Source organism: Hypomesus nipponensis, chromosome 14 (genome assembly GCF_054491055.1).
Source record: "Hypomesus nipponensis isolate SF chromosome 14, ASM5449105v1, whole genome shotgun sequence".
NCBI classification, from domain to species: Eukaryota; Metazoa; Chordata; class Actinopteri; order Osmeriformes; family Osmeridae; genus Hypomesus; species Hypomesus nipponensis.
The window spans coordinates 23,347,102-23,372,268 of NC_140374.1; the positions used below are offsets into that span (position 1 = coordinate 23,347,102).

The 25,167-nt window shown below is 44.1% G+C and overlaps 4 protein-coding genes across 13 annotated transcripts in view; 2 read left to right on the forward strand and 2 right to left on the reverse strand.

Annotated features, from left to right (window-relative positions):
• On the reverse strand, positions 1 to 9,347 carry LOC146259270 (ubiquitin-conjugating enzyme E2 H-like). Of its 2 annotated transcripts, XM_084672406.1 has the most exons (8): positions 9,237 to 9,347; positions 9,085 to 9,146; positions 6,600 to 6,676; positions 6,199 to 6,273; positions 6,024 to 6,063; positions 5,849 to 5,901; positions 2,937 to 3,065; positions 1 to 2,627 (listed from the first exon to the last, which is right to left on the reverse strand). In XM_084672406.1, exons 2-8 carry the CDS (start codon positions 9,135 to 9,137, stop codon positions 2,509 to 2,511), a joined length of 546 nt encoding a protein of 181 aa, XP_084528532.1. In that variant the 5' UTR covers positions 9,138 to 9,146; positions 9,237 to 9,347; the 3' UTR covers positions 1 to 2,508. The 2 variants fall into 2 exon arrangements, with proteins under 2 accessions (XP_084528532.1, XP_084528531.1); XM_084672405.1 differs by lacking the exon at positions 9,237 to 9,347 and having other exon boundaries at positions 9,085 to 9,225.
• On the forward strand, positions 7,970 to 16,528 carry LOC146259271 (kelch domain-containing protein 10-like). Of its 3 annotated transcripts, none has more exons than XM_084672402.1 (12): positions 7,970 to 8,055; positions 9,080 to 9,141; positions 9,312 to 10,556; positions 11,157 to 11,249; positions 12,702 to 12,923; positions 13,010 to 13,164; positions 13,465 to 13,613; positions 13,706 to 13,790; positions 14,070 to 14,136; positions 14,223 to 14,270; positions 14,392 to 14,531; positions 14,666 to 16,528. In XM_084672402.1, the coding sequence occupies exons 3-12, from the start codon at positions 10,463 to 10,465 to the stop codon at positions 14,873 to 14,875; spliced, it is 1,263 nt and encodes a 420-aa protein (XP_084528528.1). In that variant the 5' UTR covers positions 7,970 to 8,055; positions 9,080 to 9,141; positions 9,312 to 10,462; the 3' UTR covers positions 14,876 to 16,528. The 3 variants fall into 3 exon arrangements, with proteins under 3 accessions (XP_084528528.1, XP_084528530.1, XP_084528529.1); XM_084672403.1 differs by lacking the exon at positions 7,970 to 8,055 and adding an exon at positions 8,856 to 8,969; XM_084672404.1 differs by lacking the exon at positions 11,157 to 11,249 and having other exon boundaries at positions 7,971 to 8,055.
• LOC146259272 (uncharacterized) overlaps positions 16,519 to 25,167 on the reverse strand; it is a 9,319-nt gene continuing 670 nt past the window's right edge. Inside the window, exons 1-20 of one of the 6 annotated variants that reach the window (XM_084672397.1) lie at positions 24,078 to 24,370; positions 22,713 to 22,871; positions 22,497 to 22,603; positions 22,272 to 22,380; positions 21,994 to 22,110; positions 21,756 to 21,817; positions 21,003 to 21,152; positions 20,298 to 20,489; positions 20,128 to 20,227; positions 19,911 to 20,052; positions 19,613 to 19,691; positions 19,312 to 19,411; positions 19,023 to 19,141; positions 18,665 to 18,702; positions 18,464 to 18,576; positions 18,178 to 18,326; positions 17,971 to 18,065; positions 17,545 to 17,623; positions 17,242 to 17,350; positions 16,519 to 16,964 (exon numbers count right to left, since the gene is read on the reverse strand). In XM_084672397.1, the coding sequence (XP_084528523.1) occupies positions 16,891 to 16,964; positions 17,242 to 17,350; positions 17,545 to 17,623; positions 17,971 to 18,065; positions 18,178 to 18,326; positions 18,464 to 18,576; positions 18,665 to 18,702; positions 19,023 to 19,141; positions 19,312 to 19,411; positions 19,613 to 19,691; positions 19,911 to 20,052; positions 20,128 to 20,227; positions 20,298 to 20,489; positions 21,003 to 21,152; positions 21,756 to 21,817; positions 21,994 to 22,110; positions 22,272 to 22,380; positions 22,497 to 22,603; positions 22,713 to 22,871; positions 24,078 to 24,156 (2,172 nt within the window). In that variant the 5' untranslated portion in view covers positions 24,157 to 24,370 and the 3' untranslated portion in view covers positions 16,519 to 16,890. Of the gene's footprint in view, positions 16,965 to 17,240; positions 17,351 to 17,462; positions 17,624 to 17,970; positions 18,066 to 18,177; positions 18,327 to 18,463; positions 18,577 to 18,664; positions 18,703 to 19,022; positions 19,142 to 19,311; positions 19,412 to 19,612; positions 19,797 to 19,910; positions 20,053 to 20,127; positions 20,228 to 20,297; positions 20,490 to 21,002; positions 21,153 to 21,755; positions 21,818 to 21,993; positions 22,111 to 22,271; positions 22,381 to 22,496; positions 22,604 to 22,712; positions 22,872 to 24,077; positions 24,394 to 25,167 lie in introns of those variants that run through there. The other 5 variants (XM_084672395.1, XR_014729729.1, XM_084672396.1 and 2 more) reach the window with 5 other exon arrangements.
• The window catches only part of tesmin (testis expressed metallothionein like protein), a 9,428-nt gene continuing 7,627 nt past the window's right edge, over positions 23,367 to 25,167 (forward strand). Inside the window, exon 1 of one of the 2 annotated variants that reach the window (XM_084672401.1) lies at positions 23,367 to 23,656. The gene's annotated coding sequence lies outside the window, so the exon portion shown is untranslated. Of the gene's footprint in view, positions 23,657 to 24,863; positions 25,156 to 25,167 lie in introns of those variants that run through there. The other variant, XM_084672400.1, reaches the window with a different exon arrangement.

The following is a 25,167-nucleotide window of genomic DNA, read 5'->3' on the forward strand; positions in this document are numbered from 1 at the left end:
TTTATTTTAAAATCGTGTTTATTTAAAGTTACATGGGAAGCACATTTAGTTATTCATTTATTTTTTCTTAAAAAATGTGGGGGCTTCTGGACATTGTACATAAAGATAAAAAATATAACAAATGGTGGGGATCATAAAGATATTGTCCAGATGCAGAAAACCCATATAGCTGCACACTATACTCTTAGACATGGTAACAACCGGCCCAGTCTATCATGAGGGCAAAGCCTGCATGCTTACCCAGCCTGGTCACATTGCTAAAACTACATCCACTACACAGTACACTATATGGATGTTCATGATATATCTGACTCCACCTTCCCCAATGATTCAAATTCCCAATAATTAGTTGAGAGGGAGGAGAGGGTGAGAAGATGGAGGATGAAAAGAGGGTAAGGGTGAGAGACAAGTCAAGGGGAGAGAGAGGTTTAAAGAAGAGTAGGTTAGAAGAGAGGGGTGAGGAACTGAGAAACTGAAGGCCTTTAGATTCAATCTAACCTAACCCTAACCCTCTCCTATGTTAAACCAACAGGAGAAAGCGGCATCATCAGCCACAGTCCCAGTCTGACATAATCGCAGGCCAATATCATTGTATGTTAGTACTAAATATTCAACTAAAGGATAACAATAATGTCTCCTCATTAGAACTGTGGGGTGATAGACGTGGGAGAATAGTTCCAGGCATGTTTCTGGGGCAGGCGCGTTTCCATCTTCACACAACAGCCTAGCCCAGCCTCGTGTATTTAATTTTTTGGTTGACCTTGATATAACATGTTGAATATTAAAACAGTGGTTTTGTTGTCACAAAGCATTCAAATTAAATGTTACAACTGCAAAAAACCTGATGTAAGTGAACCTGGCTTGGAGACTGGCATTGTCACAACTCCTGATGGAGACGTGCCCCTGAGGGGACACTGTGCACGCATTCATTGGGGACTCAAATCGTAACTAAGCTTCCAGATCCCAGAGCAGGCATAGTCCACATACTTCCTTTAAATAAAGGATTCTGGGAGACCGAGTCCTGCCAGGTAGATGGGCTAGCACCATCAGATGATCATGCTTGCTGTCTGTATTTGGTATTCTACCACAGAATAGACACCATGGAGACCCTACATCACACACTGGTCTATTACAATGAAGAGTAACATTGCATACGAGTAAAGTAAGGGGAGGGCAGCATGTCTTGAAGGTGGGACGGGTGGGTTTTCAATCAAGGTGTATAATAAAAATCCTCTTCAGCCTCACAGGCCAATAAGCCTCCTAACTGGCTGGTTCCAAGGGTAAGAATTATAGATTATGACAACCTAGCTAGCCTCACGCAAGTCAAACACCTAGTAGAACACAGGCAATGGGCAAAGTTAATAAGTTCAACAATTCAACAAGGATCTTGTTAGCCACCCCTTCCGAGCCCTCCCTGAGGCAGAGGGCCCCCAACACTAAGAGGTGCTCTACATTTTCTTCTACAGCATAAGTAACCTGCATCATCATGCCACAATGTACAAAAGGATTTTCAGGTAATACCACTTTCCTAAAACGGAGAGGAAGAGTAGGAGAGGAGAGGATGGTCAGAGGAGCATCTGATACCATTCCGTCTTGTCACAGGACCCTCCTTCTCTGATACTGATTGTTTCTGTTCTTCTGGACATCAGCAATAAGTGATGATTATGGTGTCTGTGTGTGTGTGTGAATGTGCAGGTGCACGCATTGTGGCTGTATGTGGCGAGTACAAGGGTGTGCTGCTGTTTGTATCTAGGGGGTGTTCACGGGGCAGGTTCAAACAAGGTTGGATATGGAAGGGGAAAGGGCTAGCTTTGCATACCGGGAAGCCTTGGGACCATGAGAGAGGGACAGGCATTAGTAGATCTGGTCCAGTGGTTTTCTTCTGTTGCCGTCCTGATCCTGTGATTATCATGGCAGCTTACCATGCTGTCACATGGGAAGGAGGAAGTAAGTGAAGATGTGACATGGCGTCATAGATCCTAGAAATGGGTCTAACTCTAACCCTAGAAATGGGTCTAACTCTCACCCTAGAAATGGGTCTCCGCAGTGAAAGCAGTTTGTTTAGAGGGCTTAGGTTGGGGTGGAGCGAGAGTGAATTGTTTATTTCTCTGTCTGGCGAGTTCCAATCCTGTCTACCCATAATGCACTTCTCTCACGAGGGACCCACAAAGTGTCTCCTGTGGTGTCCAGCATGGACAGAGGCAAAGGGTCCTGGGGGCGTGGACATAAATAACATCCTGGAGTGGATGCTCTATAGACGGACACTCCTGTCAGGACCAGAGGGGTGCTGACGGAGGAGGTTGGTGGTGGGGGATAACTAAACACGAACTCCCCCTAGCAGGGCTGCATTGTCAGGCGTAACGCTTCTCACAGCGGTAAAAATCCTCGTTTGTTTCCCCCCTCCCCCCATCATAAAAAATCGGCTTTTTTAAATATGATTATAATAGTCTGCTTCTGCTTGTCAGGAAACAATAGCAGTCTGTAACGGAAGGAAGAACTCCGCCTTCACTACAACTCCATATCCTGGGCCTCGTCCTCAGAGAAGTCCGACATAGAGCTCTCAGACGAGGAGTGCCCTTCCTCCTGCTCCTTTAGAGCCTCCTCTGTGGCATACTTCTGGATGTACTCTGGAACCGAGGAGGATGAGAGAGGGAAGATGGATTGACAGGGAGATAAAGAAATTGAGAGAGGAAGATAAACAAATCAAGTGTGAAGACAGAGAGGAGAGACATACACATTGAATTTGCCCCTCAGACAACTTCTCCACATAACATTCTACCATGCATATTACATTCCACCATGCTATCCTATGTGAAGGGTTCATAAATAGTATAACTCTGGAAGGTAGTGTTCCAAAATCTCTTCATTAGCCTCAGTTTGGAAATACCAACTTTTTCAAACAGTAGAATTTGTAGTTTTTTAGGTTAAAGGTCCACCTTTGATCTTGTGTTTGTAGTCCTCTGGCCGGTGCAAGTACATGGCAGCTGCATCTCCGTTGAGTGGGTCGATGGGGTTGGGGTAGGCCAGGAGCTGGGGCAAGAATGACTCAAAGATGTTGGTGAGATCTGGGGGTGGGTGGGAGAGACGCGATTAGACCACCTAACAGGCAGGTGTAGTACCACCATCCGCCTCCAGAGGTGTCCAATCTCCCACAATAGCTGCTGGTTTAATTCAATATGATAAAACACAACTGAAAAGCCATCTATTCCTGTTACAATTAACTATCAACCAGGGATTTCTGTGACAAACAAGATGAGCTAGCCCCTGGAGCTAAGGTCAAGATGAGCTAGCCCCTGGAGCTAAGGTCAAGATGAGCTAGCCCCTGGAGCTAAGGTCAAGATGAGCTAGCCCCTGGAGCTAAGGTCAAGTGTTTCTGGTGAGGACCGCACAGACACTGGGGATTTGTATTAGGGTTAGGGTATGTGCACTGCTTAGTAACCTGAGTGTGACGATGTGCACTGCTTAGTGACCTTGTTGCCCAGGGTCATCAAGACATTAAGTGTACAGTTGTCTCTGGAGTGTAAGAGGATTAGACTGCTTTGCCTTCAGAGTCAAATATAGTATAGTAGAGTACATGGGCAGTCTGCCTTAATACATATATATTAGTGCTGTCAAACGATTAAAATATTTAAATTGTGATTAATTGCATTAACTCCTGATTAATCGCACATTTTTATCTATTCTAAAAGTGCCTTGATTTCTTTTTGTCCCATGATTTTAACCATTTTCACCCAATTCTTTTTTACCATTTTAATGCTCTTATCACTTGGATCAGATTGCTTGGTGCAAATGTTTTTATTTTATTTTTTTAAACAACATTCCAATTGCCTGGCTTTGACGAGGGGGCGGAGATTTCGCATCAGCTGTGTGCTTGGCCATCAAGTGATATTTCAGACTGGATGTGCTGCGATGATAGCTCAGTTCACAACGACAAAACACACAAATCACTTTGGTCTTGTCAATGGAACCATTTGACAACTTTTTAAAAGTAAACTTTCCATTCAGAAACTTATTGGCATCCATTTTGGCGTCTCACGCTCGCCATCCACTCAAAACGTAACGTTAGCCTTCTACTCTTTAGCCGGCTCTCAAGCCGCGTTAACGCCGTTATTAACTCGTTTAACTGACAGCACTAATATATATACATATACAGTGCCTTGCGAAAGTATTGGCCCCCCTTGAACTTTTTGACCTTTTGCCACATTTCAGGCTTCAAACATAAAGATATAAAAAAATAATAATTGTGGAACGAAATGTATTGGATATTTCAAAAAAAAAATAATCAAAAACTGAAAAATTGGCCGTGCAAAAGTATTTGGCCCCCTTAACTTAATACTTTTTAGCGCCACCTTTTGCTGCGATTACAGCTGTAAGTCGCTTGGGGTATGTCTCTATCTGTTGTGCACATTGAGAGACTGAAATGTTTGCCCATTCCTCCTTGCAAAACAGCCTGAGCTCAGTGAGGTTGGGTGGAGACCGTTTGTGAACAGCAGTTTTCAGTTCTTTTCACAGATTCTCGATTGGATTCAGGTCTAGACTTTGACTTGGCCATTCTAACACCTTGATATGTTTATTTGTGAACCATTCCATGGTAATTTTTGCTTTATGTTTTGGATCATTGTCTTGTTGGAAGACAAATCTCCGTCCCAGTCTCAGGTCTTTTGCAGACTCGATCAGGTTTTCTTCCAGAATGGGCCTGTATAAGGCTCCATCCATCTTCCCATCAATTTTAACCATCTTCCCTGTCCCTGCTGAAGAAAAGCAGGCCCAAACCATGAAGCTGTCACCACCATGTTTGACAATGGGGATAGTGTGTTCAGGGTGATGAGCTGTGTTGCTTTTACGCCAAACATAACGTTTTGCATTGTTGCCAAAAAGTTTGATTTTGAATTCATCTGACCAGAGCACCTTCTTCCACATGTTTGGTGTGTCTCCCAGGAGGCTTTTGGCAAACTTTAAATGACACTTTATGGATATCTCTAAGAAATGTCTTTCTTCTTGCCACTCTTCCATAAAGGCCAGATTTGTGCAGTATACGACTGATTGTTGTCCTATGGATAGTCTCCCACCTCAGCTGTAGATCTCTGCAGTTCATCCAGAGTGATCATGGGCCTCTTGGCTGCATCTCTGATCAGTTTTCTCCTTGTATGAGCTGAAAGTTTAGAGGGACGGCCGGGTCTTCGTAGATTTGCAGTGGTCTGATACAACTTTCATTTCAATATTATCACTTGCACAGTGCTCCTTGGGATGTTTGAAGCTTGGGAAATCTTTTTGTATCCAAATCCGGCTTTAAACTTCACCACAACAGTATCTCGGACCTGCCTGGTGTGTTCCTTGTTCTTCATGATGCTCTCTGCGCTTTAACCGGACCTCTGAGACTATCACACAGCACGTGCATTTATACGGAGACTTGATTACACAGAGGTGGATTCTATTCATCATCATTAGTCATTTAGGTCAACATTGGATCATTCAGAGATCCTCACTGAACTGGAGAGTGTTTGCTGCACTGAAAGTAAAGGGGCCAAATACTTTGCATGCCCAATTTTTCAGTTTTTGATTTGTTAAAAAAGTTTGAAATATCCAATAAATTTCGTTCCACTTCATGGTGTGTGTGTGTATATATATATATATATATATATATATATATATATATATATATATATATATATATATATATATATATATATATATATATATATATATATATATATATATATATATATATATACATACATACATACAGGAGTACATACATACATACATACATACATACAGGAGTACAGTAGAGTAGTTTACAGCAAAATGACTAACCTTGCCTCGCTAACTTAGTACCTTTCACACTTACCGTAGAGGGCCGTCCATGTCTGGTTGATGACGTCAAGACACACTGTCCCAGACCTGGGAGACGGAGGAGATTTAGTTACTAATAGTTAGCATGGCCAGTACCCAGATAACGTAGATTAGGCTCCAACATGTTCTGATGCTACTGAACTATAGGTGAAGTAATCTGGAAAACTTACGCTTCATCTATGTTAGGATGGAATATTTTATTCATGAATCCTGGGAAGAGAAACATCAGAAGATTACAGCAAGATGAAGTGGAGTAGACTGTAGACAATGAGACAAGACACAACCAGTGTCGTAACTTTGACTTCCTGTGTGTTCATGTACCGCATGGTGTGGATGTGGCCCTACCTATAGACGGTGATTTGAAGGGATATTTGTCTGGCAGGTCCACCCGCACCTTCCACACTCCACCCTCATACGCAGCTGAAAGATAAACTCAGGATTAGAAACACACACATCCATGCCTCAGGATTAGAAACACACACATCCAAGTCATGACACACACTAATGCAAACACACACATCCAAGGCAGGACACACACTAATGCAAACACACACATCCAAGGCAGGACACACACTAATGGAAAACACACACATCCAAGGCAGGACACACACTAATGCAAACACACACATCCAAGGCAGGACACACACTAATGGAAAACACACACATCCAGGGCAGGACACACACTAATGCAAACACACACATCCACGGCAGGACACACACTAATTCAAAACACAAAAAATACTTACTCCCTTGGGGTCCATGGAACTTGACGACAAACTCATTGAGTCCACTAAGGATGGTGACCTCATGCTTGCTCTCAATGCTGGGAGGGGGGTTAAGGAGCAGAGCGATGATGGAAACAGAGGAAATACTAACATACATACGTTCACTTTGATATCAGTAAGGTTAAGAAGGGACTATGGCTCAAGAGGGGCCAACAATCTCTTTCTGTCTCGGTCTTTTATCACTTTCTGTCTGTGTCTGAAAAACACCATCTTGCTCTCTCTCTCTGCCTCTTTCTTGGTCATCTCTATCCTTGGTCAGAGGTTCGAAGCAGAATGACAGTGCGAGCAGAGGTCAGCACCAGCCTGGATCAATAATGCAGAGCAGGATCAGCTAGCGCAGCGCTGTTCACTCTATGAACTCCACAGGACACGTCAGGGAAGAGTGGGTTCTACAGACAGGAGTGAGTGTTATAGAGAAGAGCAGGTGTTATAGAGAAGAGCAGGTTTTATAGAGAAGAGCAGGTTTTATAGAGTGAAGTGGGTTCTACAGTAAGAAGTGGATTCCCTACCGTGCCATCAAACATACAGTCTGGGTTAGGGTTAGGGTTGTTGACACCAGGGTCAGACTGGTGATTTTGCTTGGTCTCCAAGTGTGTTCTGTGCAGTGTCTTACAGCTACAATGTAACCACTGTAGAGCAAAGCGTCGCTTGTTCCTGGGGTAAGATTCACATGTATCTTGCATACTCCCCCAACAGACAACAATGGGGGTTCCCAGAGGCTGAAGATAGATCCTGGGTGAGGGGCAGTAGAGGGTGGAAATGTACGGGAGTTATGTCTGTAAAATGACTCACTTCTCCGCCTGACACAAACACATGCTTTTCAGAGGTGAACACCCACCTTGAGTCCCTCATATACTTTCACTATGCACAGTAACAGTGCATTTCACAATAATATTGTATAATATATAGTTGTAATGTTGTAAACCCACTATAATAGGTCAACGACAACATGTCATTTTTACATCTAGTATACATGTATTATTTACCATCATTTTTTAACCCTATCTCTTAATTTGTCTCTGACACAAATTTGAAAGAAATATGAAACAAAATAAGAAATAGTCGTTGTACTTAGACCGGAAGGAGAAAGTAGTATAATTAAACAGGTTATATCTGTTATTTTGTTTCGTCTGACAAGTGGGTCCCAGTTTATGACTGTACGGGTCTGACTATCGCAAGTGATGGCCTATGTTCCCTGCCACCCGCCCGCCTGTGATGCACGTTTTCTTGTTACTCGATCAGCTGTTTCTGAAGTCCCGCCCTCTACCAGTTTCCGGATGGTAACAGGCTAACCAATCAAAACACGAGCTGTAGCTGCAAAGCACAAAAACAAAACAATTCAACTCAGGGAGCTTCAGCCTTGCATGTAAACTTCAAAAGAACGCTGACAAGTCATTCGATTGAATCATAGATGCTGGTAACTACCGCATTTGAGCATGTCTTTAAACCTGGTAAAATGTAGAAACCCTTGCTTAATTATTCTGACGCGTTCTTAAATAAAACTATTTGTTCAGTGGCATAAATCGATTACATCTGAGTAAAAACACGTTAGATATAAATCACAGGCTATTGCAGATTTTACAACAATGAGAAGCAGGGTGTCAGTAGCCTACTAGCAAGACATTGTTATCTAACATCATCGACATTAAGTCGACTTCACCAGACATGTTTCATAATAGGACGCTCTGTTCCTAATAAATCAGTGTTGAAAGGAAAGACGAGTCTAAAACCCAACATATATAACTGTTGAAAACAAACGGGGGTGAAACATGTTTAATGACTAGTAAACAAAATGTTGCCACATCGATCAAACTCGTCAACTGTTAGAACATTGCCGTGATTGGTTAATTTCACTAGCAAAATGTGAAGAACTGCGTAACGAACTGTTTGCTCAAATAATGCGATTAGTGTGCCCAATAATGGAATTAGCGTTGTTTGAATACACATTCCCCTTGATATAAATATTCGCTAATCAACGTGGTGATAGTCGACGTAACCTACAATTCCTACTGCTGAGCAAGCTAGAAAAGAAGCTAGCGTACCCATCTTTTGGTAGCTTACAAGGCGCATCACTTACAATATTGATCTTGCACTCTAACCAACTAAAACTAACATAAGATAGCCGGGTTGTGCAATTGCCTTGTTATAGTCGTGCTACCTTGCTAGCATCATTTGTTCTTACACAAACATAAGAGCTGGCGGAAACTGGTTTAGCCAGCACCAATCGACAACGAATAGAAATCGTGGTGTCCATCATCAAAACATTTCCCACTTTTGTTGTCAGAAAGGCCAACATACCATATGTGGTTTATTGCTTTTATAACGAAGTCGGTTAGTTAACTAGCTTACCCCAACAAATAATACATTGAATTACAACAAATGAAATGGAGCTGTCAAGAGAAATATTTCCTTATTTTCTCTGTTGTTTATGTTCTGAAAAGGATACAGTTTCACCACGTCGGTATCCATTCGCCTCTTGCCCGGACTTGGAGACGACATTTTTGTATCCTTTTACGAAGTGACAATTTGAAAAATGTCTTCACTGTGACCCCGATACTTTACTTAAACTATACCAGCTACTATCAATGTTTTACTCGCCTTTTTAGTTTGTCCATCGAACGAAATCTCGTAGCTAATTGTCTCCCACTTTCTCTCAACAAACGTCCGTCTCAGAACCCCTGTCCTGAAGCTATCCCTCCGCCAATGACATCAATCCCAAGCGACATCGAATGGAGAGAAGAGGGGTTGGAACATAGATTTTAATGAACTAGAACATGTAGTAGATCTACTAAACGCAGTTTTTACATTCCTATTGGTTTCAGAAAACATTGATTAAATTAAGTAAATTCTAGCTGTCGTAGATCTACTTTAGAAGCGCAAAAACAAGCACACGCCAAAGAGTCTCCTGTAAATCCTCATGCGTTGTTGCTCTGATCTAAACCGATTCTAATGATATTTTATCTGGATACCAGAATAGGCCTACATTTTTTAACTAGTGACATTAATATCTCTCTTTCACACACACACACACACACACACGCACACAAAATCATGAACTCATTTTTCAGACTCATTCGTTGTTGATAGCTTTTTGTCATTTTCATTTCACTTCAGCCTAATGTCAGTAGGCTAGCCTACTTAAGTAAGTCGAAAACAGCGATTTCCATCTAGTGCCTCTATCTATAAACCTAACCCTAACCATATGTATTCCACCAAGGTAACTAACCGTTAGACAGAAGCCTGAGCATGTCAAGACGATTGATCTGCTTGTTTTTCATCATGTGTCTATCCTGCCAACTTCACTCAAATTTCCAGATACAGTAGGCTATATCAGCAGGTTTCACTGAGACTCAAAATGAATCTGGAGTAAAGGTTGACAATGATCATGCAGCGCCACGAGGGACATTAAAACTACCTACTTATTTCGTTTTAATGCTATGTGGTCTCGTTATTAGGAATGGCTTGAATCAAGTTATGTTATGCGATGTTTTGTGCTCTGTCAAGAATCATGAGTGCACATAGCCTTCTTATAGCAATATGATTACATTTCTATTCAAACTGAGCATAGGAAAAGTTTAGTTTTTAAATTATTTGTTTCAACTATTGTCATGTTCTACTATGCTCAACTCCATTTCTAAACCGTTTCAGATACACATGAGTCTTGAATGCACCCTCAAATCCTCTGATTGGTTTAGCAGTCCAGCTCAGCTGGTTTCCTCTTGCATGTGTGCTGGTGTTTTGTTATTTTGGTCCTTGCGGGCTTCGTTTACCAGTACATTTCAACTACACTTTTTGTAGACTCCCAATACCATTTCAATAACAAAATGTCCCCTGCGGAAGATGCAGAAAATAATAGCGGCTTGAATCAGCTCATTAAATTTGAGAAGCTTTCGGGGAGGCCTTGTATCAGAGATTCAGGTTTGTAGATACAACGAGTCAACTGAATTTAACTGACCCACTTGGTTAGAAACAGGGGGGCTTGAAAAATGTAAAATAGGACGATTTTCAATTGTAGCCGACATATTTACATTCTAGGATGATGGGTTTTAGGGAGGTATTCAAACTTAATAGGCCTGCTAGCGACTTGCTACGGAAGCCAGTTTATTTCGTCGCATTGCCTGTAGTATTGGGTTCTTATTGTATGCAATTAATGAAAGCTTGGGCAATCATGCCAAATTCAAAATATGTTCACTTTTTAGTGACAGTTCGATAGCTTGTAAGGTCTCAATTGAAATCTTAATTAAGTTTGTTTTGTTTGTCTGCACTCAGCTCGGTAGCTACGTAAGGGCACATTTTGATATTTGAATCTTGAACGCTGCCTTTGTGGTGATGCTCATGGTCGTGTTGAAAGATATGGGTCTGACTTGTAGTGCTTGTCAGGTCCGTCAACACACAGATTCGTTGGCACGTTAGTTTGGTAGTTTTGAAGAAAGTACTACGTTTTATTGCAGAGAAAATGGGTTATGTTTGGTTTGTCTGTGTTGGTGTCTGACTCGTCATGAATTGGCTGCCTGACAGGCACAAAGAAGAGAGTGCGATGGCTTCAGGCCCGGAGGATCTTCTCCCACTCCTGTCCCAACCTCCGCATCCCCAACAGGTTTCTGAGAGAAGGTGGGTATCGGAGGAGCTCCCTGGCTGTGCCCCCCCAGACCACTGCCCTCTCCTCCACTCAACCCAGACCCCTGCTCCCTCCTTCTCTCAACCTCATGGACTTCTCCAGCCATCCCTATCTCAAGCATTAGACGTCTCTCTTCTACTTTTTTCTGTTCATGACTTGAGGGAGTTTCCTTCGTCTTACCTTTTCTCTCTGATACTTTTTTTGTTTGTTTTTTCTCCCCTTTTCCTATTCTCCACTACAGGATATCCACACAGTCTTTTTTCTCTCATCCTCTAAACTGGTTTCTACTCTTTATTTTCTTTTGCCTTCTTTTCAGGGTGTGGGATGCTCCCCCTTCCTGCATGTCATTTTGGGGTTTCTATGAGTCTGTGGTCTATGCTGTTAACTCTAGGAGCCTGACCCTTGTTCTATTTGTGGTAACTATTCACTCATAAATTGTTCATAATGCTGTATGTGTGAGTATTGTGTTTTGGGTTCATTTGCCAAATATTTTGGCTTGTGTTATTTGCACTGTTTCACAGCTCCCTTGATGTTTTGTGTGTGAGATCAGTGTATGTTGTGACTGTTTAGGAAAGATCCAATAACCCCTTTTACACTGACTGTTAAAGCCGGGAATGTGGCGCTTTTATGCTGCCTCACAGTTATGTGTTAAAGGTAGACAAGGATTTGGGAGGGTCATTGTGGTGCCAGCAGCGGAGGCAGTCATAGAACCAAATCTCACCTTTGTAAAAGGGACATCCAGCATGGTGGGACTGCACACGCTTGCACCAACACTGACGTCACATCTCCAACTCCTGAATGTCGGCATGCTACAGCACGCAAGGGGTGGCATAATGCTGGTGTAAAGGTCTTCTTAACGGCGACATTGCAGGATCTCTATAAAAAAGACCCATGGTTCCTGACTAGGGCAGTCATGGTTCCAGACTAGGGCAGTCATGGTTCCTGACTAGGGCAGTCATGGTTCCTGACTAGGGCAGTCATGGTTCCTGACTAGGGTTAGGGCAGGAACCTGAACACTACCACAGAAAGAAGGTTCTGGGTCGCTGTTTGGTGCTCAGCTGTGAAAGTCTCTTCTCGTCTTCTATCTGTAAACTTCTCAAAAAGAAGCAACATTTCCCAGGGGAAATAACCGTGTAGGTTAGGGCACAGTCCTGGTCTCTTAATCTGAAGAACAGATTAGGTTTTACATTGATGGATTATCCATTTCAAGTACCTGCCTTACTTCAGTGTATTTGGTCATCCATCCTTCAGTTTGACAGTGGTCAGGTTAGAAGAGCAGGAATGTTCCAAAGGCAAGAAACGCCTTGTTGTTTCTCTAAGCCTGAGCTAATACACAAACACACACAGTCATTGGTCAATACACTTTACAATTAACCTGCTGCTAGATATCTGATTTGTGTTCTGCAACCCCTAAACCAGCTTGTTCCCCCACCACCCCTCCCCAGGTCATGCGGCCCCTCCAGCCCGTAGTGGACACCGCTGTGTAGCCGACAGCGCCAACCTCTACGTATTCGGTGGCTACAACCCAGACTTCGACGAGGCCGGGGGGTCGGAGAATGAAGACTACCCGCTGTTCAGGGAGCTGTGGCGCTTCCACTTTGCCACTGCGACCTGGCAGCAGGTCCGCACGGAAGGCTACACGCCCACAGAGCTGGCATCCATGTCAGGTGAGGTGTGCTAACCTGGAGAGGACTTGGTGTATTCAAAGGTCTCAGACTCTGACCAGAAGGCCATTGTGTGTCTTCACCTCTAGCTGTGCTGCATGGCAACAACCTACTGGTGTTTGGCGGCACGGGTATCCCGTTCGGTGAGAACAATGGCAACGACGTCCATGTGTGCAACGTCCAGTACAAGCGCTGGAACCTGCTCAACTGCAGGGGCAAGAAGCCCAACAGAATCTATGGCCAGGTAAAGGACCACCCCCCAAACCAGATTCTATAGTGCTCATTTGGACTCTGTCCAAGGACACTTGGACACAGTGCCTTCTGTAATGTTTGGGACAAAGATGTTATTTCTCATGTTGAAACCAACATTTATGAAAATTCCCTTTACTAAAACTTGAGTGTTCTTTAACTACTTGTCAATTGTATGATTACAAATGAAAAACTAAAGAGTATAGATTAAAAAAAATGTCTCAATTATTATGGAGAGCACTATGCACAGCAATGTAAACATTTTCCTATCCCTACCATCTTCCCCTGTTCACAGGCTATGGTCATCATCAACGGCTATCTGTATGTGTTCGGAGGGACCACAGGATACGTGTACAGCACTGACCTGCACAGGCTGGACCTGATCACCAGGGAATGGACCCACCTCCATCCCGACAACGCCCCCACTGACCTGCCTGAGGAGAGGTCAGCCCAGCGCCCACCACCCAGCTCCTCCTCCTGCCTTCCCCAGGGCATGACAGACCCAGATGCATGTAACCCTGTGTCTGTCTTTCCAGGTACCGACATGAGCTGGCTCATGACAGCCAGAGGATCTACATCCTGGGGGGAGGAACTTCCTGGACGTCCTATAGACTAGACAAGGTGGGTCATTGGTCTTCCTGTTCATCCTTTTAGGTTTCAAATCTTTTACAAGTACAGTTACATTGGAACTCTTGGTCCCGATTCTCCTGTTTCCAAGTGGTCTATAAACCCTATATAACCCTAGCCCTATATGGATCCAAATCTTAATTTTGACATTTTAAATGGGTGAGCTGCACTGAATGGGTGATATGTGATCTAACGGAGCTTTCTGAGCAGACTTCTACAATGGTAGTCTGCTGAATCACCTTACGCACCTGTGGCTCCACTATTCCCCTGTAGATTCATGCCTACAACCTGGAGACCAACTACTGGGAAGAGATTGTCACCAAGCCTCACAAAACAATAGGTGTGTCCTTATGTTTCAATGTCTGAGCCATGGAGAGAGAGTTGGGTGTAGAGGCTGTGTTGACATGTGGTGGTTGTTGTGGCCAGGTTACCCTGCAGCCCGACGCTGTCACAGCTGTGTACAAGTGAAGGATGGTAAGATCTGCGCACACACACACCTCACCTCCTGTAAAACACCTTTCCTGCTGTACACACACCTCACCTCCTGTAAAACACCTTTCCTGCTGTACACACCCCTCTTTCCCCCCTCTCCCAGAGGTGTTTATATGTGGAGGTTACAATGGGGAGCTGATTCTGGCTGACCTGTGGAAGATCAGCCTGCTCACCTTCCAGTGGACTAGACTGCCTGCTGTGATGCCTGAGCCAGCATACTTCCACTGCGCTGCTGTCACTCCGGTCAGTGCACACACACAAATATACCATAAAGTTAATGTGCACGCATGTATATACCTTGCATTGCCCATGTCATCTCAGACAAAAGAGAGATGGTACAACTTCTCATACTGCAACTTGTCATTCACCCCCACCAGGCGGGCTGCATGTATGTCCATGGAGGGGTGGTAAACAAGGTGGACAACCGAAGGACTGGCTCTCTGTACAAGGTGTGGCTGGTGGTGCCCAGTCTGCTAGAACTGACCTGGGAGAGGCTGCTGAAGACCTGTCCCCGGCTGGCCCACCTCTCCTCCCTGCAGCTGCTCAACCTGGGCCTTACACACTCACTGATCCAGCGCCTCAAATAAAGCCCCCGGTTGGGGTTAGACAAGGATCAGAGGTCAGGGGTGGGACGGACCAGCGAACTCCATCAGTGGTTCACCAATAGCTACACAGACCACGTTGCCAATGAACTAATAGAAGCCTGTGCTATTGGGAGGTCAGAGTGGACTGAGGAAGTTGACATGGACTAATGGGCTGGTCTTCCTCCAAACTCTTAAAGCTTTTAGAAATATTGTGTACTTTTTCATTCAATGTTTGAGTGTCTTTTGGCTGACATTATGAAAAGGGTGCTGCCCCCTCCTTAATATTTGGAATAGTCACCCAATGCTGTCTTTTGTATATAGTTTTTAGTTTTTCTAAAGGCATTTCCACTCCACACTTTACTCAGTGCTGTTTTAAATCCTGTTAGTGTACACACACACACACACACACACACGAAAACAAGCAAAAGTTTGATAACTGGGGTTCGATATTTATTTGCTATCTTGGATGGTTTTTTTAAGTACCGGGGTTGCAGTCTCCCTGGACTAGGTCATGCTTTCTGGTATGTTATTGTTCTCCTCCTTGCATACCATTGGTCAAGCCTGTTAAAAGCGGCTACAGGCAATCCAGAAGGCTGCTGTGTCCACTGTGACAAACTCACAGGTGAAACGGATACCAAAAAATCTCAGCTTCCAAGGGAAGATTAATTTAGCTGTCATTTTGGACTGGAGTTGTTGGTCATACCTGTCAGTTAGGGCAGGGGCTAGGGCGGGGCTGAGGTTAAGTTAGACTGTGGGAAATTCCTTGATTCTAACCTGAGCCTTTTGTGAATCACTGTGAATCCTTTAGTGCCTGGTGTGTCTCTAGTCTGTTAGTCACTATCTCAAAATAATGCCAATTCCTCCAGTGCCTTCTTCAGAATTTAATATCATGTATTTAAATCATGTATGTTTTCTTTCCTTAATTTGACTACCTATTTTCAGTGAAAGATAATGACTGGCATGCAAACCATGATGGTGTACATGTGCATGTAACCTTTTTTATTTGCAAATATGAGCCATTAAGCCTTAATCTGTGTAATTTATTCTTCAATTCAGTTCACTGGTATTTGGTCCAATCGGTCAGGACATCTTCTATGAAAAGGGTTATGGCTATCTGAACTTGTGAGTTGTTGCTGTTCACCCTTGCCATGAAATTGGACCCAGTGACAGAATGCTATTTATTTCAATTATATATATTGACTTGTGACCTGTTGATTTGACCTTATTCTCTATGAAATGTCCCCATCCTACCATTACAACCATCAGGCTGTTCTCTGGTACCGACATAATGACCAGTGGCCTTCCAACTGTAGTTTGACGGCAACATTCCAGCTGGTCAAATTTGACTGGGGGCTGTTACTGGGGTTACCCACCTAGTGATGTCATAATGCTACTGGGGGGGTTACATGTCAAGGGGGTTAGTTGATCCAGGTTACACAGATGGTGATTTCAAAATGTAGCAGGTGATTTGTTGAAGCCTGACTCACTAATGCAGGCCTGTTAACTCTGCTGGGCTATGTATGGAAGCTCTGGATACCCGTTAGCATGTCTGCATGATGTCACTATTCAAATGACTCCCACTGTGGAACTTGAACATGTACTTTTTTGTTGTTAATTCGCCATTTAATGTTCAAATCAATAAACAGTTTTAAGTTATTTATTCAATTATTTGTTTATTGTTTACGAGCTAAACCTCAAAGGTTCAGCTTAAACTCTTAACTTATACAAAACATCTTCTAAAAGAAAAATATACAATTGTAGTTAGTTTAAAAAATCCTAATTTCACAAGTGAAAAAATCAGGAGCATGAGATTTGTGTTGACCTTTCACCCCCTTATTAGATGCTAGTACATTACTGGGACATAAGGAGGACACAGGTTCTTAAAACTAATCTGTACAGGTAATCAAGGTTATGATCAAGATAATCCCCTGTCAGAAATAAAATCAGGTCCTGTTTAGCAACTACTTATTAACTTTATCGTAAATGTGAAAATGTAATTGCCGCCTTTCTGACGGTCGTTAGCATCCGGCAGGGGATGGAGCAAAGAAGTAAAGAGCCAGCAGGATTAGGTAGACAACCACCAGAGCTGTGCCTGGAAGGAAACACCACCATTAACACAGACATACACAACCATCACCCCTCACATGAATAGATACACACATGCACACGATGTTCTGCCTTCTTTGCTGTATTTCAGAGGTGAGTACTAAGCAGCATGCTGATAGCTGGCTGCGTTCATTAGGACTCAGTCATTCAGGAGGGTTAGGGTTAACCCAGCAGGCAGGGGGTTAACTCTCCACTAGATGGCAAAGATCTAGGGTTAAGGTTTAGGTCTAGCTCTACTATATCAGGTCCTACTTGTTATTTACCCTGAAGGTAGTCAGACTTCCCGTCCATGAAGATGTAGTTGACCATGATCACAGCGAAGATGCTGGCCCCCAGGTGGAGGTCACTGAAGAGGAGCACGAAGCCCACATCCTGTCACCATAGAGGAAATACTGTCCATTCATGTGCTGCTTTTATCTTGCTTTAAACTATTTAAATACACATCCAATTTGATTAAGATCTCCATTTTTGGCCCAGTTCTAACCTGGGGGGTAGGAGGGCTTGTATAACTGGTCCATTTTGAGTGGATGACAAAGATGTGGTAGGAGAAAGAGGAAGACCCTTACATAAAAGATGTTGAAGAGGACAAGCAAAGGGATCTGCAACATGCACACCTGGACAGCGATGCAGCTCCCCACTTCCACACTGGAAGAACAAACAAGGACTCAGTTACTAACCCTAACCCTGTTACTAGTTATTCTAACTATACCTGACACAGGTTGAGATTATACATGATAGATTATGACTATTTTTTATTCTCATAACTACATATAAAGCATAAGGAGGATATTCAAAATCATTAATGGTATCTGCAGAAGGATCTATAAAATAGTAGAATTTACAGGAGATATAGGGGGATTTACAGGATCTACAAAAAGACCTCCAGGATCTCCAAAAAGATCTGATATAGAATCTATGGGCGGATCTACAAGAGGATCTACTGGAAATTGGAAAATCAAAAGCATGATCTACTGGGAACCTATGGAATTTACCTCAGACTGATGTTGTTTTGCAAGGAAAACTGTATTCCATTAACAATCTCTGGGATCTCAGGTACCATGGCCAGGATGGTCACACCTATGAAATACTGGGCACATGAACATGACATCATAACAGCACTGCAGGTGTGTGTTGACGCATGTATATATGCTTGAAACTCATATTTGTGTGTGTGTGTATGTGTGTGTGTGTGTGTTTACCTGGGAGATATTAGGTTGGCTCAGTATGGGCTGGATGTGCTCTGTTAGAAGGTCAGCACAGGCAGACATCAGGAGGGTGGCCACAATAAGGATGAGGAAGGACCGCCAGCGGGACCAGTGCACCACCGCCCCCTGGTGGCTGGACACAGCTAAAACAGACAACATGATGGAACAACTCAAGAAACACTCAAAACACACTTGATTTTTGTGGTAGATATGTGGTTGCTCATTAGTAGTCATGACGAGTGTTGTCTTTGTGCATGTGGTGTGTGTGTGCCCCTCTTACCCTGTCCCTCACCAACATGAATATCATAAATGTAGGAATGTGTCTTCAGAGTGAAGATGAGTCCAATAATGTAGGCAGCAGGCAGAAGGACAGAGACTGAGTACACCAGTGGCCTGCAATGAGAACACGAAACACACACAGATTGATCACACTACCAGGATTGACTGTGTACAAACCTCTGTTCTCAGCTGTCAGACTTACTCAATGTGGTTGTGGAACAGTGTGTCGTTGTTCTCACTCTGAATAAAACAAAAATAAAATGGAAACATAAGAAAGAAATGCATGCAGTATATGTATGTTGTACACTACTACACTACTAGTAGAACACTACTACTGCTCTGTCATGTGTGTAGGGTGAGGGCTGGTGGGGGTGTTATGTGTGTGATGAGATTGGGGTGGAGGTTTGGCGTGTGTGAGTTAGTGCTACAGGCAGGTTAGCGTTGCTCACCAGGTCGTAGTGCTACAGGCAGGTTAGCGTTGCTCACCAGGTCGTAGTGCTACAGGCAGGTTAGCGTTGCTCACCAGGTCGTAGTGCTACAGGCAGGTTAGCGTTGCTCACCAGGTCGTAGTGGCAGTTACGGCAGACAAAGGGTCCGCTGGTGTTTCCCGTGGCGTTGGTGCAGCCCTCACACAGCAGGTGTCCATATGCCTTGGAGAACAATGTGGGGGCAAACACGCCTGGGGGGGGGCAGGAGGTCACAACAGGATAGAGAAGAGGGGCGGGAAGGATGAGCCAGAGTTTTGTGGTGGTTTTGCAGCAGTGTTGGTGTGGTGTTGGGGTTATGTTGATCTAGATTTGTGGTAGTGTCAGGGCTAGTATTGGGGCCACTGGTCCAAAGTCACCTTACCTCCCACAGAGATGAAGAGCAGGGCAGAGCTCACGCCAGCAGAGCGGCTGTTGAACCTCTGCTCTGGGTGCTTCAGACCTCCTATGATCATGCAGATGCCCTGGTAGAGACAGCCACCAGATTAGTCCTCTACCAGACAACCATGAACAAATCAAACGCACAAGAAATAAAGATTCCTTGAGAGAGACTGAGCACTGTCACCCCAACGACCACGAAACACATAGTTTCACCTGGAACAACTGAGAACATTTCATCATTGATCTCTGTAATTGCCCCAGGCTTGTGTGTGCGTCCAACTCACAGGAAGGAAGAGGATACAGCCCAGCAAGGTTCCAGTCAGAGCAGCCTTCACCATCTCCTGCAGGCAGGTGTTCCCCTCCCTGTGGCCGCGGAGCAGGGCAGTGATATAGAAGGTCATCTCCGTGATGGACCCAAAGGTGGCGTTCACCAATGCGCCCACAGCAAAGTTACTCTGGGCTGAGATACTGCAAACATGGCATCACTGCACTATTTGACTGGCCAACGGGATTGTTGTGATTGGATGCTTTTTAAATGTATTTACGCAATTAATAGCACATAGTGTCTTTGTGTGAGCTCACCTGGCAATGCCCATCCCAATGTAATAAGACAGTGGGATGATGGAGCAGATGGTCGTAGCAAACTTGGCCTCGGAGCTGGCGAACTGGTTGTCCTTGTCAACATAGCCAATCACCAGGGCAACAATCACCAGAGGAAGGAGGTCTGGATGGCAGTTTAAGGATTTGAATTCATCAAAATGGCCACGGTGACACACACACTTTGGGGATTAAAGGATACTGGCAGCAAACACATTAATTCCATCCACGGTGTACTTGTAGTAGTACCAGTTGACAGCATGGTAACAACACAGGAGCGCCTGGCTCTCACTGGTTGGATGCTGAACACAGAGAACTGGTTAGCATGCTCGCCTCACCTTCAGTGTTGACCTTTCACTTTAGTCTGCTCACCTTCCTCGGGAAGCAGCTGGAGACAGCGATGGCCTCCGGGGGCATGAGGAGGATGACACGCAGGGTGCGGGCATTCATCTTGGCCACAGGGATGGTGAAGACCAGGGTCCAGGCCAGGAGGCAGGCCAGACTGTGGGCCAGGGCCAGAATAGGGTATGCCAGCAGCAGCCACGCATAGGTGCTTGCACGTAGCTACATGTTAGACACATGACATGAATTTACAGGTGTGTCGTATAATTAACTCATATTTTTCCTTCATATAACAGTTCTACAAGAGCTATTAATTAGTTAACAAAGCGACTGTAATTTTTTGATTACTTAATCATTTATTTGGCTCTCAAAACACAAAATTGTTCTGCAACTCCACTGGGCTGTTTCAAAAAACACAAACTTTGTATTGATAGATAATGGTCATTAATGTAAGCGGAGGCACACACGTAAGTTAAAGTCCAAGTGCTGTTTTTGTCAATTATCTTCTTGGCCTCTTGTCCAATCAAATGACTTGGTCAGAACTAACTGCTGTATAATTTACATTACCTTATGTTCTATCAGTACTTGATTTTCTCTATTTATATATTTTAACAGATATTTATAGGACAAGCATGATGCAAACTCATGTCAACAAGTAACCCTTCAATAAGTAACCCACGATGTGTTGCATCAGAATGACATACCCCTAGTATCCAACTGAGTGGCAGCTCTTACCCAATACGGCTTGGGCAGGTCTGTAGGAGTCGGGTCTGCGCAGGGCCCCTCTGTGGGTGAGGGTAGAAGAATGGGGGAGCTGTCCTTGTTTTCCTCCACCTCCACTGGGACATCCTCACAGTCTGGGACTCTCCCCACCCCACCTCCAACCTGGAGCAGGAGAGGGAGAGAGGTGGAGTTTGGCACCTCGTTCAATCCCACCCCGGAACGGAACACAACCCAGTGCATATCAATACCGCATTACTGAAATACCTTTTTCTTGATCTATATAACATAAAGACAAAATGTTGGTTGGGGCGGGCATTAAGACATTCTTTGGCTGTTTGTTGAAAAGACTTGTTGCGATAAAAGGAAATACAGACTTCTGCTTTCGGTCACAAAACTCTCAGTTCATGAGGAAATGAGAATAGAGGCCTTGAACAAAGAGCTAGCTATGTTTGACTTTGAAAAAAGATCAATCGTAATAGAAGATAGGAGAGGCCAGGGTCGGTATAGATGCCCTAACCCTAATTGTAACAATAGACAGGAGATTTGGAGGAATAGACAGGCAAAGAGAAAACGGAGAGAGACAGATAAAGGGAAACAGACAGTGAGAGAGAGGAAGGACAGGTAGAAAGAAATACACAGATGGTTCTGGTGGGTGGTGGGGGAGGAGATCTGAGACAGCAGATCTGTACCTCCTGAATGGGGGGTGGGGAGTGGGGGGGTAGAGTACCTCCTGAATGAAGGGTGGGGAGTGGGGGGGTAAAGTACCTCCTGAATGAATTTCCCAAATGGCCACAGGAAGTAGCATGATAAATTCCAGCAGAGCTGACCTATAATGAGAAGAAGGTGTGCTGCTGAATCACTGGAATCATCTTCCATCCAACATGGCCGCTATGGTAACACATAGAGGTCTGTACCAAACGTGAAAGTGGGTCTTCCCTAGCGTGCCATCTTAGGTCCTCTAGGAAGTGCGTTTATCTAGTTCCACTGGGTTCCACAGTCATACCATAGGGCGCTCCAATGATGCTGATGAACATGAGGGTGCTGGCCACAAGGTAGGTCAGAGACAGCCACCAGCCAAACAGAAACACATACATCACATTTCCACAGGTAATCAAGAACCCTGAATGGAGAAGGATAGAAATAAAGAAACAAAGTACAGAGGGAGACAGAGAGGAGTTACATGATTAGGACCAACTAAGCTACAAAGATGTACCATCTACTTTAAAGCATGATTCATCTCACGTTGTCTTGATTTGGACTGTACAACTCTGACATCCTCACCTGTGTGTGGTTTAATGACGGTGAGCTCGGAGTACAGTTCCTTAACGACATCAGACCTGACTTCAAATGGTCGTTCTGTCACATGACTCTTCCACTTTCTGAAGCCAAACTGAGAACACAATTAAATGCACAAGCAAAGCATGGATTGTAAAAAACCGTGACAATTATATATTTTGGGTTTGGAAGCATGCATGTCTGTTTGCTGCTCAAGACTGTCTCTCCTACCCTGTAGTTGTTGGCTAACTTATTAGCTTCCACTTCATTCTCTGCTCTGAGGGTGGTTCGGCTGCTGAGCTCCTCACACATGTCCTGAGAGGAGAGCTGGCCAGGTCCTAAGAGGCGACACACATCCACACACAGCAACGACATCAAGCACTTGAAGGTGCACAGCTCAGGGAATGACCCAAGGAGCTGGAGGTTAGAGGAGGCCTCTGTACTCACGTGGGTGTGTAGACCCCAGGCATTTGGAGGGGCAGAGTCCAGGGTGCAGGGTGCTGAATGTGGGGTTGTGTGTCTCCACTAGGTCTGGGCTGTGGCTGGGCAGGCGCTCACAAGCAGGCTCTTGTGGTGGGCCTTGGGGGTCACAGACCCAGAAGTGTGCTGAGAGATGAGAGAGACTGGTATGTAAAACATATTTTAACTATTGTTACAATGTATGAGGGACTGTTACTATAGACCAGTTACTGTGGACATGTTATGTTATATATAGGAAAGAGGAGTGTATGGCATGCCTATGACACAAAGATGGCAGAGGTGGGGTGTGTGGCTGACCTACATGAACATAGAGACACATAATCATATTACGCTTCAGGATGCCGACCAGGATTTAGGGATGTGAGGTCTGGACTCCTGCAACACTGATAGTTTATACACTGTATGTTTTTTTTTACACTGTATGTTTTTTTTTATTTAACCTTTATTTAACCAGGCAGAATCATTAAGGTCAAAATTCTTATTTACAAAGATGGCCTGGCAAAAAGCAGAAACCTTTTGAGGGAAAGGGGCTATGGAATAAAAATCTGGTTAAAAAGCACAACGGCACACAACCACAGCAATACAACATACAGAAGAAAAAAAAAAGAAGAAAAAAGCTACAAAAACAAGCAGGTTAAACGAGGCAGGGCATTTGTACATAGGGAATCAGAGAGGATAAAAATGTTAAAAGCACAAGAACACAAAGCAAGACACAGAGACTTTTACCCCAAACAACGACCACATTCATGACATAGACTGACTGGCAGGAATGAACAGAGGATACAGGCAGGTGAAAAACAAACAAGGCAACATTGGTGCAGCAGTCGGACAAAACTTGACAGTTGGCAACAGATCATAAAGAAAAACCATGGGGAAGAAGGACAACAAATACTGAGGGGAAGGGTTAAAAGGTGAGAGAGCATTTAAAAATGTGTTTGAATCCTATTTTATGCATTAACTACTAAGTTGCTGCTGGGTGTGACATCAAAAATGAAGGCTCGACTGAGATAATGTCTGTACTCTAAAGATAGAAGTCTGAACTCATAGATATAATGTCTGAACTCTACTGTCTCAACACCAGACATGTTTAATCGCATGACGGTGCGACTTCACCGCAGTCTCCAACTTAACGCTTCCTAGAGTTAACGTTTTAGACATTGATTTATAGATGACAGCAGTTTGTAGAAGGTCGGGCGCTGTTAAGAGGTTACGGTTACTGACATTTACCAGTGATTCCACTGAGAGACACTTACACCGTGTTTCTATTTACAAAGCAAGTATTTGTTTCAGTGGTGTTTTTATTTCGCCTATAGGCTACATCATGTGACTCACCCAGGTTGTCAGCTACTACTCTCCGTCTTCTACTTTCTGTGTCTGTCGAAAAACGTGTGTTGGAGGACGAGGTAGACATTTCTGTATCAGCGTCTGTTATTTACAGGGAACTATGCAAGTAAATCCCGTCGTCTACTGCCATCAGGTGCGTGTCCACTACAGCGACGCAAATAGCTTGCCATCGCTTGCCTTCCCACAGTGCACCACGCTCAGACAGATTAATGTAGAGTTGTAGTTCTCTAAAGTCATTGTTGTAGTTCGTATAACGTCATGGCAAAGTGTGCAGACTTGGATTTACGTAGGCTACTCGCAATTAGGTGCGTTCGACATGAGGTGCGTTCGACATGGACTGACTTCATGCAGCGCTGCAGCCGTCTGCAGGCGGCTGACATGAAACAGTGAATTCATTAGGTCACTGTGACGTAGCCATCAAAGTATCCATTCGAGAACTGCCGGCTGTGAAGCCGAGCGCATTTTCTCAAGAGCTACTGCACGGGTTCTAAGGACGACACAGCTATTTCATGATTGGCCAGACTCACACACGACAACTTTGATGCGTGTTTTGTAGGCTACTGATTCTGACACCTTCAGTTTCGCCAACGCACAAATCCGGACCAAACTGTTGAAGAAATTGTGTCTCTCTCATACAACCCCCCCCCCCTTTGACCCCTGACACCATGGTCAAATTTAGCCGGAGTACCCCCAAAAGTTTCATTAGACCCCCCCCCCCCCCCAAAAAAAAAAAAGATTATCTTTTATTTATCACATCATCACATCAATTTTTGTTAGAGGTAACATCTCTGTACAAGACGTATCAAACAGGGTTGGGTATGTAGCCACACAGACGATCAGTTTGTCTATCAAGATCAACGGTTGCTACGTTACAAGAAACACAAAAACAAGCCATCGCTCGCGAAAATCGCTCCTGGCCTGGCTCCATTAAAAATGAATGGAAAGCGTCGTTCGCATCGCGTCGCTGTCGTGGACACGCACTGTCACACGTTTAGCGCGAATCAGTGTGGGCGTGTACTACCAGTAATATTTCACCTCAATCCATCGTCAAATCCCCGACAATCAGGTAGCCTAACGC